This window comes from Castanea sativa, chromosome 7 (assembly GCF_040712315.1).
Source record: "Castanea sativa cultivar Marrone di Chiusa Pesio chromosome 7, ASM4071231v1".
Taxonomy (NCBI): domain Eukaryota; kingdom Viridiplantae; phylum Streptophyta; class Magnoliopsida; order Fagales; family Fagaceae; genus Castanea; species Castanea sativa.
The window spans coordinates 15,374,286-15,392,353 of NC_134019.1; the positions used below are offsets into that span (position 1 = coordinate 15,374,286).

The following is an 18,068-nucleotide window of genomic DNA, read 5'->3' on the forward strand; positions in this document are numbered from 1 at the left end:
AAGTATACTATTAAAACTTCAAGATGATTAAAGAAATTGAACAATAGAGAAAGAAGATTCACAAAATGATCTAAAAATTTTCTGAAAACAGAGAGATAATTGATGAGAGAATAGCTTCTTATTGCTAAAGCTCTATAAAATGAAAAATGTAATTGATTTTATGTACAAGATCTATTTATATACTATAGAGCAGATCAAGGAAGAACAAAGAAAAAAGGGTGGGAAAAATAACTAACTTTCCTAAAAACGCTCCTCCAATAACATTAAGACACCTATCAAGCTAATCCTAACCAACCATAACTGCTTGCTCATGAATGTCACGTGCTTAACTTAAAGCTTCAAATGGCAAGTAGTTTCGTCAAAACTTTCATCCAAAACGCAAGCGTTCCACTCAATGAAGTCAGCATTTTCCTTGCTTTGACTGTGTCATTTAGAGCCTTCTTAACTGTGTTCTTCTTCTTCTTCACTTATCAGATTATGCCCTTTTTGTTCATTCAAAATGCAAGTGTTTCACTCAATGAAGTCAGCCTTTTCTTTGCTTTGAATGTGTCATTTAGAGCCTTCTTAACTGTGTTCTTCTTCTTCTTCACTTCTGGCTTCTTCAATACTGCTTTGTTCTCAATAATCTTCATACCCTTCTTCTTGACATATACCAAGGATTGATGAAACCTACAAGCAATATCCAAAAAATGCCAATCCTTCATATTATAAACTTCTCCATTATTTCCAACTGGTTGAACTGTAATAATTAAGTAAAACAAAGAGCTCGTATTTTGATGATTGCTCACAACCCAATATCATGTTTTAAGGGGGTAAAAGAAAGAAGATAGTTAACAACAGATTGAAAGCCAAATTGAACATTCACAATATCTTACATCTGATTCTATGCATCCTCAAGCCAATATAATTAACCTTATAACTGATAACGCTCTCAGCTTTAAGGTGAATTAATGCATTCATGCTTGCTTACTAGATAAAATTGTCAAAGTTTTCCTTTTTCTTTATCCCTTAACCGATAAAAATTCATATTGAACATCTGCAAACAACTAAATCAAAAGTTATGACAACATAACAAATTAGAAGATGAGGCACAATAAAAGGAGAGTTTTCCCTAGTATATGCATAAACACTGATGATACTTCCTCCCTGTCATTATTTTTCATAATAATACAAGGATAATTGTACTAGGTGCTTAAAAAATCACCCATGCCTTTCTTTTATGTTGTCATTTTGATGTCTTTTTTCTTAACTTATGCAAAGCATACGGAGTATTTTCCAATAATTAATTCTTCACTCATCCTTTATCTTAAACTAGCTTTGCTTCAGCTGTTTATTCTCAAAAAAAAAAAGCTTTGTTTATGGTTTTCCTTTTTGTGTTTTTTTTATCCTACTCTCAAGAAACTTGGGTGTGGTATCAAAAATATAACTCATAAATCCCATTGCTTTTAGAACAGATTCAAATCAACAAAAAACTCCTTAGTAGTGAGCCAACTGGTCTCTCTCCTGCCAATAGAACCCAATGGTCCCAAAATTCCTTGTTTGAAATAAGTACAAGAAACGAGATCACATAACAGAGACTGATTTTTGGACTAACTGGACTTATTGGTATGCAAGACAAATTACTAAGCGTGTAAAAGCTAGGCTACATGATCATACCAATATATATCCTTGGGAATTAAAAGAAATGACAAGTGACATACGAGCTACATATTTAAAATTAGAACAGTCAATAACATCATGAATTCAAGATCAATATGAATATCATTGTGGTACATGAGTCATACAAACATATCTGGCATTGTTTGAAAGTGGCATTCCTTGAAAATCTTTCCCATTTATATATATAATTATTTGAACAGAAGAGTGGAAAAATAGAAGTTTTGGATAAAATGAACAAACAATTTGAACTGTTATACTTAGAGCCGTGTCTTCTACTCTTTTTGGCTCAATCTTATTTTTTCAGCCTTTTTCCCTGGTTTCCTTTCTTTTTCCTTGTTCTTTCTGTTAGATGGTTTTGCCTTTATTGAGTTAGCGTGTTCAATCACGTGAAACAATGCATGGTCCAGGTAAAATCCCAACCTCCCACTACCAATAATATATTGAGATATATAATTACATGTATATATATAAAAGAAACGGTGACTTGGAGTCTTCATGAAAGTTAATCGTAGAAAAAAAAAAAACCTTTATAGAAGGTTAGGTCTAAAACCAGAACCCTTAAACCAAAGTGGCATGCATTAGTCTCACACTGTTGTGCATTTTTAGTTATTCTATTCTTAAACACAATTACTAAAGTACATAGTAAACAGTTAGTGATTAATGGGTTCTTAATTTCACATGGAAACACAGGTTGTCCGATGGGGGCAGTGGCAACAAATTTTTTTCCTCTTGTTTACTAGTAAATAGAAAAAAGAGGAAAAAAGAAGAAATTTTGGTTTCAGAAACTTTTCAGATTTTGATCGCTAGGGACCAATATATAAGATCAGTATGTATTTAATATCAACAACAAAATCAAGTCTTGTACGACTATCCAACTGAGCTTTTTTTTTTGTGTCTTTCACTCCAAATACAAATCAAAATATTGCATGTTTATTTTGCTTTTCCTTTATTTCCAAGGCAACGATAAAATTAGACAAAAAGGCTGTTTCAAGATCTGTCAATTTGTGCTTCCACTATAACATGAGCGATGGAATACTTTGAGTCCAAGGAAGATTCTCTTACGTGTCTTTTGGCAGCCATACGTGGACGCTAAGTGGACCTGAAGTGACGTGAGGGCATAGCATGCACCGCATGAATCAGGCCTCTCGATCTCTATAACAGCAAAGCCTTAGATATCCAAATTGCTCTCTCTCTCTCTCTCTCTCTCTCTCTCTCTCAAAGTACTATACAATATATGCAAAAGATGGGGTACCTATGTAATGTGATACAAAGCTCGAAGCCAGGGATGTTAATGGTAGTAGTTCAGATTGTATATGCAGGGATGAATATACTATACAAACTTGTATCAGAAAATGGAGTGAATTTGAGGATCCTTATTGCCTACCGTATGTTGTTTGCCACTGCCTTCATGGTTCCTCTTGCTCTCATCTTTGGAAGGTGTTGTTCTTCAAATACATATATAAAAGCTATTTCTTTGGTACAAAAATCCCATTAAATAAATATTGCATTCTACTTTGATGATATATCTACTTGTTCAAAATGTTTTTGGCATTTTAAGATATGCCTTCTAATGATTTTACCTTTTGTTAATGTAATCTGTAACCTACGAAAATAAAAACATAGGGAAGAGGAAAAATGGAAGCTATATTTTATGCCAATGTAATCCCATTAATGATTGTTGTTTACAACCTTTGCAGGAAGACCAGGCCAAAACTAACATGGGTAGTCATTTTCCAGGCTTTTCTTTGTGGGTTACTTGGGTAAGTTTCAGACATGATACTCTCAACATTGTAATTGGCTGGAAGCCAAATTTTTGCTGAGCCATAACAAGTGAAAATGTAATATATAAATTGTGAGATTAATCCTATTGTATCTGAAAAAAATCATGGTGGAGAACTAATTGAAATATCACATCTTCCTTCTCTCTAAAAAATAAAGGCATTATATGGGGTAATTATCCTCAATTTGTATAAAAATTAGAAAAGCTTAATCTAACAACTATATCTTGAAAATGAGAATGAACGAAATATAATTTCCAACACCCAAACATTTAAAAAAAAAAAAAAGGCAAGCTTAGTCCTTTCCAGTGAAAATTTAATCCAAATTTTAGACCATCTCACCTAGATTGGAAGTCAGTCACCTAACCTTTAGGGCACAACTATTCACTTTTCAAGTTAAATGAAAAAAAATATCATCGCATATCTTTGGCATGGTAATGGTCACTCTACAAGTTTCCAAGAGAAAACTTCACACACATATACCTAAATTAGATTTTTTTCTAAAAAAAAAAGTTAGATGAAAAAATAATAATATTCAAATTCGAAGGAAAATTTAAGATATTACTAGTTTATTTTTCCTTGCAAAACAACATAAACGTGATTACTAATTTAACATTGAAAAGGAAATTACCAAATCCTAATAATGATACCCATAAATTAGAAAATGCGTTATAGCAGCATATTTCACAAAACCACTAATATTTCAACACCGATAATATTATAACTCAAAACAGTTCAAAGGAAACAATGCTGCGGATGGAATAACAAGGATTTTAATTCAGATTCACCACCAAATCAAACTTGAAAAATTCAATTATACAAAGTATCGTATCATAAAATTGTATTTAATAAAAAGGATATTAGGAGATGTAAAATTTGTATAGAATTATATTTTAACGTAAATTTAAATCAAATAAATTTTATTTGTTTATATATAATGCAATGAAGAGGAACTCGGGCCAAAGTTGAAACCAGCCACCAGGAATATTAATTTATAATATGTGTTCAATTGCAGGGGGACATTGGCTCAGAATCTATATTTTGAGAGCTTTGCCTTCACATCAGCAACATTTGCTGTCGCCATGAGTAATCTCAATCCAGCCATTACCTTCGTTCTAGCAACATCTGTCGGGTACTAAACTTCAAACTTACTCTAATATATGGCAGTAAAGGTATAGCCAAATAGCTATTTATAAGCAATAATTATTCTTTAAAATAAAAAATAAATATTTCTGGTTTAATCTTACCGAGTTTATCAAAGATGTACAAATCTTTTATGACCTCATAATTTTTTTTATTTAACAATGGTTTCAAACTTTCAATTATTAGTGTTCATTTCAATTATTTTTTTCTTCTTTTTTTTAGATGGTTGGATTAATTTTTTAAATAAATGCGTAAAAAATATCTTTTATATGATATCATGATATTCAAGCAAGTGAATTTAGACTTTAATGAACATATAAGATATGCTTTTAAAAAAAATTTGAGATAATTTTGAACAAAGTAATAGTAATTATACAGATTCTCAATTTATACCTAATAAGATACTACGCTGGACGAGAAAAATAGTAAATACAAATTTACAAACAAAATTATATTTAGGAACTTTGATTGGAATATTATATTTATAAAATTTCATTGAAATATCTTTTTATTCCACCATCTTATCATATTACAACTAAATTGTGGATTACAGATTTAGGTATTTATTTGTGTGTCACCAAACAGAAGAATAGTGTAGTTATTTCATTAATTTTTGTATTATAATACTTATTCATTTTGCAATATAATTACCTTACTCTATATCAAACCCTCAAAGCTTTTTCTCATAAAAAAAAAAACCCTCAAAGCTTTTGTTAATTTTATTTTAGAGGAAAGAGGTAATGAAAAAAGAAATATAATAAGTGAAGAGAAGTTTGTAATATGTTCTTTATATAATTTTTTTTTTTTTGGAAAACTATTAATAAGCGATAAAATCTAGGGATAGTTACACAATAAAATTTTCAAAATTTTGATATTATTTTTATTCCTTGAAATCAAATCTTAACTCTGCAACTAGTACTTGTAAAGTATTAGATTTGAGTCCTTTAAAATGAAATCATAGCCCTGCAAGTCCCATACAATAGTTATTTACAAAAACAATTAAGTAAATCTGATGTAGTGACCACAAAATAAGGATTAAGAGTTTTGAATCGAGAATGATTTCTTTAAGAACATCAAAACCAATCACCCTTATTAGGGTTAAAGTAGATGTTTGAATTTCAATTAATTTGATATTAATTGTTAGGTTGGAAAAGTCAGCACTAGGAACATTGGGTGGGATTATGAAGATTGCGGGGACAGTGGTAGGAATAGGAGGGGCAATGCTATTCACTTTATACAGAGGTGAGAAAATTGAGTTGTGGTCAACGCATGTTGACCTTTTACATCATGATCATCATCAGCAACACGTGGCACCATCACACCCAGGCTCTAGTCGTCATGTAATCGGTGCCCTGTTATGTTTAGCCAGCAGTTTATCCTATGCACTGTGGTTGATAATCCAGGTAGGTCAGAATTCCAATTACTGCCATTTTACAATAATTAAATATTAATTAATGCCCATGCAATTTTCTAATTTATATTTTTATAACTATGTTGCTGTTGTTTTTGAGGACAGGCAAAAATGAATGAAAGATATCCATGCCTTTATTCAGTCACAGCTCTCATATGTACAATGAGTTTCTTGCAGTCTATTGTTTTTGCGTTATGCACTGAAAGGGATTGGAGTGAGTGGAAATTGAGTTGGGGTCTTAGGCTCCTTACTGCAGCTTATTCGGTACTTCATCCTTCATTTTTTTTTATACACTAGACTAGAGGATTTTACACTATACACTCTGTTTGTTTCGATGAAAAATCTTGTGTAAAGATAGTTTTCTTTGTTTTTCAGTATTTGGTAGCATAAAAAAATATGAGTCTAAAGAAAACTATTTTTGGTCATCATAAAAAGTATGGCTTATTTTTAGAGATTGTTTTCCATTAAATTTTTTTGGAAAATAACTCTATCTCACAGCAAGCTAATTAAATAATGGAAGTTTAAAGGTTTTTTTCAATTCATTTAAAATTGCTACCAAATATTGAAAAATAAGATAGTTTTATAAAAAAATGCTTCTTGAAAAATGACTCATTTTCTAGAAAATATCATTGTTGAAACAAACAGAAATACATATTACAAAACCTTTGTGAACATATCTAATAAATATATTACTAGGTAAATTACTTTTAAAACCTTATAATATAGGGGTGTATCAAATTAAATCATATTGTTTCAAAAGTAGCAAATTAAATCATATTGTTATTTTTGAAACTGTAGAATTTAATGCTGACGTTTTTAAATTTATGTTTTGAAATCTTTTACCCAACTTAATTTGTAGGTGTAACCTCGAATTTGATTTTTTTTAAAATTTTTTTTTTTCATTGCTATATATAAACCTAAATTTAGAAGAATCTTTGACAGTTTTGGAATTTGTTTTGGTTCTTGACTTGTAGGGGATTGTGTGTTCTGGCGTGGTGGTGGCTGTAATTGCTTGGTGTATACAAGCAAGAGGTCCAATGTTTGTCTCAATTTTTAATCCTCTTTCGCTCTTAATCGTAGCACTCGTAGGATCTTTAGTATTGGAGGAAGAGCTGCACCTGGGAAGGTATATATTTTCCAACAACTTCTAAATATATTAAAGCAATAAATGACTTATAAAAAATTATTTTTTTCTTGTTTTAGCAAAAATAAAAAATAAAAAAGGGGAATACATAATTCCAAACAAATTAAATCTTAAACTTTTAGTTGTTCAATTTATATTTGAATTTTCAAAAATCCTACAATTTATCCCCTCTGTCCATCTCTCCCTCCACCTTGAATTTTGAATCATATAGCGAGTACTCAAATACTACTTATGAGTATTTATAACTTACCCCTAGTTTTTTTTTTTTTTTTTCGGAGAAGATAATTAATAATTGGTTAGCCTGAAAATTAAGATCCTATAAAGTATATCTAGATTAACTCATTAAAGTTACTAATTTATACTATTATTCTTTCACATTCAATTTCAATGCAATAAGATTCTCAAAGAAAAAACAAATCAATCCAATAAGGTAAGTCCAGAGTTGTCCACTAATATAAAAGATTAATTTTAGGTTACACCTTAGTTCGTAAGTGGCTATCCCGAAAATTAAGAGCATCCTATAAGTATATGGATATAAAGTTACTAATTTGATTTTATTTTGTTTTCACATTCAATTTGTCCTTTTGGAGCTGACATAACAAACACTTTCAACTAAGATTTCAATCCAGAAATTTTTCTTCAGCGCTTCCAATGCTTTCTTCAAAATTTTCTGAAGTTCAAGTAACTGAAACGAAGGGTTTCCTCAATAGAAGTGTTAACTTAAGTAGCAAGGTAGGGCTGGAATGCTGTTAAGGTTCCGGATGAGTGACTAGCTGTAGGTTAATGGCTAACTTCAGAGGAGCCATGCCTCCTAAGAATAAATGGGAGGATTGGGAGACGATTGGGAAATAAGAGATGAAAGAGACTTCTTTTTTTTTTTTTTTTTTATTAATGATCATACAAGGCTAGCATGCCATTTACACGTGAATTGCAAAGGGGGAGATGCTTTGCTCAACCAAATCTTCTAACCAGTTGGGGCAGCTAGCATAACATCCTACAACAACCGAACACCCTATCAATTATGCATAGACACTAAACAAAACACATGGAACTAAGCCTAATATGTTATACACTAACCTTAATATCTAACAATAAAAACCTTAAGGTCCTCACAAGCACATAAGAATTTGTATTGGTAACTAGCCGTTGGCCCAAGGTTGCAACTGTACCATCAGTATAAGTTGGCAATTGTCATAATCAGCACACCTAGTAGTGACACTCTCACTACCATAGCATTATACATAAAGCAATAACATCATGTAGCATTAACAGCACAATGCGGTAACATAATGCAACAATAACATCACCAATAGGATCATAACAATATCCATTAAGGCATAACAGTATATACTAGGGCACCTTGAAAGGTTTGTAACATACCGCCCTCCTTAAAACACCATGTCCATAAGGTGTCGAAACTAGCTGCAGAGTTTATGCAAATTGAACCAAGTAGCATCTTCCTTAGATACCCATTGATCAATGATAGTCCTATTTCTAAGCTGATGGGATCTCTCCTGAAACATAGCCAATGTTTCGAATGAAAGAATGACCTCTTGGTTCACTAAAGGCAGTGTAGGGAAAGGACTAACATGTTGTCCCAACTTGGCCTTGAGATAGAATACAACTGACCCATATTTTTTTATGAACCAAATTTCAACCCAAATGTTTGTAAGTGTATACAAACAATTTATAATGAACATAATCTTTGGTCAACATGCTCGATTTATTTATAGTTAAAACTGGAGAGTAAATAATTAAGCTTTGGCTAAAAGGGGTAGTGGCCTCTTTTAGTAAATGTTGATTGCTGCGTTCGTTGAATTATTGTAGATTATGCAAAACTTGTAAAAGCTTTAATCTCAAAAAAAAATAAAATAAAAATAAAATAAATAAAATAAAATAAACGATAAATTCTTACATTAGCACTTTTATGTTTTCAAATGACAGTATACTAGGAGCGGCTTTGATCGTGTGCGGGTTGTACATGGTGTTGTGGGGTAAAAGCAGGGAAATGAAGATGATAGATCAGCCAGAGTCATCAAAAAGCTCCCAAGAATTTCAATCTCAATCGAGTGAGATTGCTACCGCTTCTGCAATAAATAATAACAACTATGGCAACAATGAAAGCATTAAAAATATTAGCTCGAATGGCCTTACAACATTAAGCGTAGCTATTGATGGAGATTCATCATAAAGGAGATTTGAAGAAAATGAAATGAAATAATAGGAACGCAATACAAGAAGAACTAAAAAATGACTCACATTTGTCATTTAGATTTAGAGACCCGAAATTGAGATGGAGGAGACAGATACTACAAGTTGGTTTTTCTCGTAAATGATACCCAAAAAAAAAAAAAAAAAAAGCTCTTACTGCTAAAAGCAGTTAGAAATAATCTCCCAATGTTCCTAGATGCTTAAATATCAAGTTTTAGAACTCTTGGTAAAAATTCTGCCGAAAACCGCAATATTTGTATAGACTTGTTAGGCAATTGGTCAATCGAGTGTATATAGAGTTTTGGACAAAAACTCTTGTTAGACATTTGGTAGACACTCGGTCAACCAAAAATCTCGCCAGACATTCGTTAGCCACCATAAATGTACTTAATTTTCCAATTGATTTTCAATTGTTTCCTTCTCATTATCTCTTCTGAAGAGATAATAACACTCTTTCACTACTAAAGTGATGTATTACAATCGACTTGGATATACAAAATATCCAACACTCCTATTAGTTTGTAATACGTCCTCTTAGTCATAAACTTAATTTGACATGCTGTCATGCATAAAAGATGTGCCTTCCAACTTAAACCTCCACTTAGTGTAATTGCCTTAAGCCTGCTGGATATATTTATACAATTTACTTTTGGGATAAAGCAAAAAGAACAATACACAGATCTAAGAATAAGCAACAACACAAATAAATGTAATAGGCAAAAACAATAAACAAATACTGAATATATATATATATATATATATATATATATATATATATATATATATATATAAAGAGAAATTTGCAATAATCAAAAACTTACAGGCTAAATGCGTGAAGGATAAACAATTCAGATCAAGTCTTGTGTTTGACACAATCTCTTTAAAGTAGATTTCGCCCCTCACACAATTATTGTGGTGCTTTGAGACTCACGAACGTCTACCTCCCAGGATAAAATTATCTATAGCACGAAAATGAAGCACACAAGGTCGTGCTCTGCAAACTACTTAATGTCTCTTTCTCTCTCTTTGACACAAAATGAAATGCACAAAAAATATTCTCACTTGGAGAGTTTTTTGAAAAAAAAAATTGTTTTTTATGAATGAGGGACTATCAAAAATTGTACGTTACTGAACAGGTACTCTGTTTCAGTATTAACTGCAATGCAAAGACTAATTGACTTAAAATATTAAAATAATAAAATATTATTATTTGGACAAGTAGGTCCAGTCCACATATGTCAAAAGCCCAACTCAATGTCCAACTCATGAGCATATAAACTCATATATAATCTCTTTCCTTTTCTATGTGGGACTTAGGATTTTTACCACTTAAAAACATCAATTTCTTATTCACTCCATGCCATTTTTCCAACAATCCCCCACATGAATAGAAAGTGATAAAAACAATGCAAATGATGATGCAGAAACAGAGAGAGTAGAAGAAAAGTTACTGTATTGAGAGAAGTACCTTGTGGTTTTGAACTTTCCTTTGTGAAAGACTATCGGATATACTAGCTAACTAGTGAACATGATGTCTTGAACTGTTCAGCCGTTTGTATATACTAAGACAATAGAATTCACACGGCTCCTTTTTGAACATATTTTGTTCTTATAGTTGTGTTCATTTCGATCCTGAACATATCCTAGGAAATTCATGAAGTGTTTTAGAGAATTCAGCCTAGAAACTCTCATGAAAGTGGCCCCACTTCACACTCATATAGGTGATTCTTATTAAAAGTATCTTGTTATACCCCACTCGGAATTCTAAGATATAAGAATCATTAAAAGCAAAGCTTACCCTAAACATTGCTTACAGACATCATTATTTCATCATATGAATGAGAGAGAGAGAGAGAGAGAGAGATGTAATCTCCATAGTGATAAAAACTAGTCTACACAATTTTGTTGTCCCTTTGAAAACCTAGATCTTAGGATCTCCAGTCAACTAGGCGGGGTTACCGTCATGGATCCTTTAGGTCATAGGCTTTAACCTCATTCCCCTCAATGAGCAGTTTACTTGCTCTCCACTCAAATAACTAATTACGGATCTGTTTTATAATTTAAAACAACTTTCATTTGAGAGCAACTGCCTCATGGTAATATGCCTCAGAAGAATATGTCAAGATCTACCATAACTATGTGTACTACCAAGACACTTAATTGGTAATTACACATTTAGAAATAGGTAGCATATTTCACATGTCATTGTTTTGTATCTCAATCAAAACCTCTTTAAATAAGTCACCTTCTTTTTAAGAAGACACCCCCACATTTAAAGAATTATAAAAAAGTTATTTGACCTTTCCATAATTCATAGTGTCTTACAAATTTTCTTTCATTCCTCCTTTGTTTTGTCCAAATGGATTGCACCATTCGCTCCACACATCATCGTTTTGCAGAACCATTTCAATTCCATTCAATGTTATCAATGATCATAATCACATATGTTCATTAAATGCATAATATAACATTGGGTCAACAAATAGTTATTGCAAAGAAACAATTTTACAAAACAATGAATACAAATGATGGCCAATCCTATTCATCACGTCCAAAAAGGTTAAATTAATATACTAGCTTATATTTATATTACAAGTTCACATGGCTAATTTAAGCATATTAAAAGATCTTACTACTCTATCATGTCACTTTATATATCTAGGCCATGTGAACTCTTTTTCCTTCTGTAATATGCTAAACTATTTTTTCCAAAAAGCAATTAAAAGAAAAAGTGTAAAGAATCATATACACAAATAAAGAGAAGCCGAAAAGTAATAAATAATTCTAAATATATTACATCAAACACACATATAAGTCAACTGAAGATTATATACATGCTTTTACAATACAAAAGTACGTAAATTACAAGCTGTATATATATATAAATATAATATAATATATAAGTCATCTCTATATCACATTACTACAATATCACACTTAAATTATTACAAACCAAAACCACACTTGCAATAATCTAGATTTACTCTATATTAATTTTGAATAGCCCATTGCTCATATAACCCTTTCCCACGTACATGACATTCTTTGTGAGTACAAACTTGTCAGATTCAATGACCAATTTGAAGCCATTCTTACTTAACAGTGAGAAAGAAACAAGATTCTTACGAATATCTGGCACATGCAACACATCATTCAAAGTAAGTTTCTTGCCTGAACTCATCTTCAATATTACCTTTCCTTTTCCTACAACCTTAGAGGTTGAGGAATTCCCCATGAATATTTCTTCTCCATTGTCCACAGTATGGTATGAAGAAAACAAATTCTGATCTAAACATACATGGCGAGTAGAACCAGTGACCATCCACCATTCCTTGGTATCTCCTCCTACCAAATTCACTTCAGAAATCACTGCAGAAAGGTCTATATCATCAGAAAACAAATTCTGATCTAAACATACATGGCGAGTAGAACCAGTGACCATCCACCATTCCTTGGTATCTCCTCCTACCAAATTCACTTCAGAAATCACTGCAGAAAGGTCTATATCATCCACATCTTTAGAAATATTTTCCACTTTAGTAATGTTGGCTTGAAAGCCTTTCTTGGTCCCTTGGTCTTTACGCTTATGGCAGTCCTTAGCACGATGCCCCATCTTGCCACACACATAACATTTTCTGTTTAACTTTGTAAAGTTACCCCCACTAGTTCCAGAGTACTTCCTCTTATTCTTATTATGCTCCACAATGTTTGCTTTAGATTCCATGTAGTGATTCCCTACGGCTTTTTCTGAAGAACATTTTCTTCCTTAATTCTCAATCTTACGATCAAGTCTTCTAGCCGCATCTCCTTGCGCTTATGCTTCAGGTAATTTTTGAAATCTTTCCAAGAAGGAGGCAGTTTCTCAATGATAGTAGTCACTTGAAATGATTCACTTACAGACATACCCTTAGCATATATTTCATGTAAGATTACTTGTAGCTCTTGCACTTGACTAAGCACAATTTTGGAATCCACCATTTTGTAATCCAGAAGTTTGCCCACAATAAACTTTTTAGTTCTAGCATCTTCTGTCTTATATTTCTTATCTAGGGAATCCCACAATTCTTTTGCTATCTTGATTGAACTATACACACTATACAATGTGTTGTCAATCCATTCAGAATATAGTTTTTGCACAGGAAGTCAACATGTTTCCATGCTTCCACAGCAGCAACCACTTGCCTATCTGTCTCATTTTCCTTGAGTTTTGGACCATTCTCATATAAGAATTTTGTCAAATTCAATGTAGTGAGATAGAACAGCATTTTTGGTTGTCATCTCTTAAACTCAGTACCATTAAATTTCTCTGGCTTTTCTCCATGATTAACAGGAACAGTAATAGGGGCAACAACAGGCACAATTTCATTCAACATTTCTGTCAAAATAAAACTCCATCAGATTGAATTCGCAAAATCCAACTGAAGCATTGTTTTATATTACACAATAACCATATATATATATATATATATAGAGAGAGAGAGAGAGAGAGAGAGAGACGGCATATAGACACGGCACTACATTCAAGTATCACTTTAAAGCAAAAATCATATAAAATATAATAAGTCATCTAGTCTCTGCGTAATGTCAAAATAGACAAAGGATTTTGATAGTAAAAGTATTCTACTTAGGTACCATAGAAATACAGTCAAAATTCAAGAGAACATGAATTTGCACTAAAAAAAAAATCAACAACTAACAATCACTTTTGTAGACTAGACAATACATAACCAACACAAAAAAAGAGGTTCTAGAGCCACATAAATTACTAAGGTCATAAGCATATATAATATTGTATCCAACAAATATTTAAAAATATCGGATTGCTAACACAATTCGTACAATGATTGAACAAATGAAACCAATCCCCAACCAAACAATAATTCAAGTTTCACAAATATCCTAATATAATATAATTTAATTAAACTCACCCCTACTATCAAGCATCAAATCAACTTTATCACATCCTTAGAAAATATCTAAGACACAGGGCAAACATTAGCAAATATGACAAAGGTCCTAGTCCAATATAATAATCAAGAGAAAAAGATCAACAACAAACAGTATATACAAACCAAATTTTGCATTCAAACACAAAATTCAATGTTTTCAAAATATTAAAGTTCACAATTTTAACTTTATAAAACAAACAAGTAGATAGATATACACGTCAATTGATAAACACAAACCCAGTTTTGCCAAAAAAATTTGCACAGTTAAATCAATTGCCGAAAAAGTGTTTTTAACAATCACAAGATTCCTTTCACCGTGAATCACAAAAATAAATTAAAATATTTTTAATTCTGCTTTAAGATTGTTGGATATATTTCAACAATTTACTTTTGTGATAAAGCAAAAAGAACAATACACAGATCTAAGAATAAGCAATAACACAAATAGATGTGATAGGCAAAAGCAATAAACAAATACTGAATATATATATATATATATATATATATATATATATATATATATATATATATATAAAGAGAAATTTGCAATAATCAAAAACTCACAGACCAAATGCGTGAAAGATGAACAATTCAGATCAAGTCTTGTGTTTGACACAATCTTCTTAAAGCAAATTTCGCCCCTCACACAATCATTGTGGTGTTTTGAGACTCACGAACATCTGTCTCCCAGGATAAAATTATCTACAGCATGAAAATGAAGCACACAAGGTCGTGCTCTGCATATTACTCAATGTCTTTTTCTTTCTCTTTGACACAAAATGAAATGCACAAAAAATATTCTCACTTGGAGAGTTTTCTGAAGAAAAAAATTTTGTTTTTTTATAAATGAGGGACTATAAAAAATTATACGTTATTGAACAGGCACACTTTTTCAGTAATAACTGTTGTGCACAGACTAACTGACTCAGAATATTAAAATAATAAAATACTATTATTTGGACAAGTATGCCCAATCCACATATGCCACAAGCTTAACCCAATGTCCAACTCATGAGCATATAAACTCATATATTATCTCTTTCCTTTTCTATGTGGGACTCAGGATTTTTACCATTTTTAATAACATCTTCAAGTGAACATAGAAAACATCAATTTCTTATTCACTCCATGCCATTTTTCCAACAAAGACTCCAATAGTATTAATGATGGCTAGGTGTTTAAACCAAACTCTTTATGAGTCAATATCAGAAAATAACTAATATATGATAACATCCACAACAATTTAAGAATTCCACCATTTTTGTTAAAACTGTTATGGTCTTATGCTCTTCCCAGTTTAATTGATCAATATTTACAAGAGAAATCCATAATGGAGTCAAGTGATTAGACAACTCCCTGCTTCTCAAAAAAAGATTAGACAACTCACTGACTTGTTATTATGAGTGACCAATCCATTATTCCATTCCCAGCCACACACGTATACGGTATACTCTTCTTTAATTTTTAATTTCTCGTCATAAATCTAGCACCCCCACAGGCCCACACCGTTTCCTATCAGCTACTTTTATTTTTTCAGTTCTCATTGCTTTGTCCTCCAATTTCTCCGTCTATCTCTCTCTCTCTTTTACTCTCTCGAAGTTAGACTTAGGGTCCGTTTGGATAGAGCTTATTGCTGAAAACTGAAAATTGAAAACTGAAAACTGAAAATACTGTAGCAAAATAATTTTTAAATGTGTGAATAGTACCGTGGGACCCATTTTTAATAAAAAAAATCTGTAAAGTGAAGTTTGTGGGTCCCATGAACAGTACACGGGACCCACAAATATGCTGAAAGTCAACAAAATCGGCTACTGTTCATGCACAGTAACATGAACAGTAGCCTTGTCCCCTATGAAACGCGTGCAGCAGAAGGAAAAAAAAAAAAAACGCTGAAGTTGCAGACGCTAACTTTTTCATCCGTATCCAAACTCAGCCTTAGATCTCCATCAGCTCCTCTCATTTTCTGTCTCACCGAAGAGCTGTGGATATCTCATACCAGTTCAAGAGGCTAGTTTCAACACCAAGCATGAGCATTCAGTAATTTTCTCACTCTCTCAAGCTTAGCAGATCTGAGAGAAAAAAAAGATTTTTATAGCAAAAAATCTATCCTTACCTGCTTAGACCAACAGATCTGAGAAAAAAGAAGATTTTTCTGCAAAATAAAGCTCTGTTTCAAATCTCTTTCTGTCTTTCATCAATTTTGCAAAACCGATTCAACCATTTCGGTTTCCGGGTTTTCCGGTTAAACGGACGGTTACCAGTTAAATCCGATTTTTTATATTTTCGGTTTTTAAGCATAACTGGACCGGATTACTGTCCGGTTTCCGGTTAAACCGGTCAAACTGGCTAGTCCAGTCCGGTTTTTAAAACTATGGTCATATCTATTACATTTTTAAAACTATGGTCATATCTATTACAACAAACAAATTGTTGCGATAAGTTATAGCAGCAATATATTTCGTTGCAATAAATATTTATAATAAAAATAAAAAATATTTTTTGCAACAAATTTAATTATTACGATGAAACACTATTGCAATGAAATTTTTGTTGCGATAACTTATTGCCATAGAGTTTATTACAACAATAGGTAACAAAAAATTTTCGTTGCAAAGGTGTTTATTGCAACAATTTTGAGTTTTTTGCAACAAAATATTTCATTGGAATAAGACTTTTTTCTTGTAGTGAACTCTGTGCCAGAAACCGCGGTAATACAAAGGATACAAGTGTTATTAAAAATGATTGGGCGTAAAGCGTCTGTAGTTGGCTTTTAAAGTCCACCGTCAAATTTCAGGGCTCAACTCTAGATAGACGGTGGAAACTACCAAGCTGGAGTACAATAGGGGCAGAGAGAATTTTCGGTGGAGCGGTGAAATACGTAGAAATCAAAAAGAACACCAACGGCGAAAGCACTATACTTGGCCAACACTGACACTAAGAAACAAAAGCTAGGGGAATGAATGGAATTAGATACCCTAGTAGTCGTGGCCGTAAATGATAGATACTAGGCGTTGTGTGTATCGACCTGTGCAGTGTTGTAGCTAACGCGTTAAGTATCCCGCGCGAAGACAATCACTGTTTTGTTTTTTCTCTCTCAATATGCCTTAAGAAGTACTCTCTTCGTCCAAATTTGTTAGTCCTCTATTTCATTTTGAGATGTCCCAAAATGAAGCCCTCTTTTTAAAATTAATAAATAAAATTTCTATCTTACCCTTTACTTTATTTAAAAATTCAATGCCATTCTTTTTCTATAATTCAAATTAATGAGGGTAGTTCTGGAAATTTATACTTTTTTATACAGCAAACAAAATAATAAATAATGTTCCCTTGAAAAGATGAATTTTTTAAATAGGATAAACAAATTGGAACAGGGGGAGTTAACACCTACCATAAAACCTTCTTCAATTCTTTTTGCTTTAAAACACACAACTATTGGGTCTCAATAGCATACCAATGGCCCACAAATATTCACCCCTGTTGACGAAAATTGTTAGCAATAATTGTTAAATTATGTTTAATGTCAAACGTTGTCAAATTATGTTCAACAACTGTTGTCAAATTATGTTTAACAAACGTCGTCAAATTGTGCTTAACAAATATTGTCAAGTTATGTTTAACCAACGTTGTCAAATTCGTCAAAACATAATTTCATCCATAGGCCTTTTTTGGCGTATGAGTTTTATTGATGTGAGTAATGCCCATTCAAGATTATGTATCTCTTAATTACAGTCCCTTGTTTCAAGGGAAGACCCTTTGATTCCAACCACATCATC

At 32.1% G+C, this 18,068-nt stretch overlaps 1 protein-coding gene and 1 non-coding gene across 2 annotated transcripts; both read left to right on the top strand.

Moving 5' to 3' along the window:
* The first annotated feature begins 2,901 nt into the window (after positions 1 to 2,901).
* Positions 2,902 to 9,326, top strand: LOC142644034 (WAT1-related protein At1g25270-like). The gene is made up of 7 exons (XM_075818723.1): positions 2,902 to 3,096; positions 3,357 to 3,419; positions 4,453 to 4,569; positions 5,725 to 5,983; positions 6,097 to 6,255; positions 6,966 to 7,117; positions 9,080 to 9,326. The coding sequence occupies exons 1-7, from the start codon at positions 2,903 to 2,905 to the stop codon at positions 9,324 to 9,326; spliced, it is 1,191 nt and encodes a 396-aa protein (XP_075674838.1). The 5' UTR covers position 2,902.
* A 7,580-nt stretch (positions 9,327 to 16,906) lies between these two features.
* Positions 16,907 to 17,370, top strand: LOC142605444 (18S ribosomal RNA). The gene has a single exon (XR_012839064.1). It is a non-coding gene; the product is annotated as an 18S ribosomal RNA (ribosomal RNA).
* Positions 17,371 to 18,068: the final 698 nt, after the last annotated feature.

Coding starts and splice junctions, on each gene's coding strand:
- LOC142644034 (XM_075818723.1), top strand. CDS start 2,903: ATGGGGTACCTATGTAATGTGATACAAAGCTCGAAGCCAGGGATGTTA. Junction 3,420..4,452: donor TTTCTTTGTGGGTTACTTGG/GTAAGTTTCAGA, acceptor GTTCAATTGCAG/GGGGACATTGGCTCAGAATC. Junction 4,570..5,724: donor GTTCTAGCAACATCTGTCGG/GTACTAAACTTC, acceptor ATTAATTGTTAG/GTTGGAAAAGTCAGCACTAG.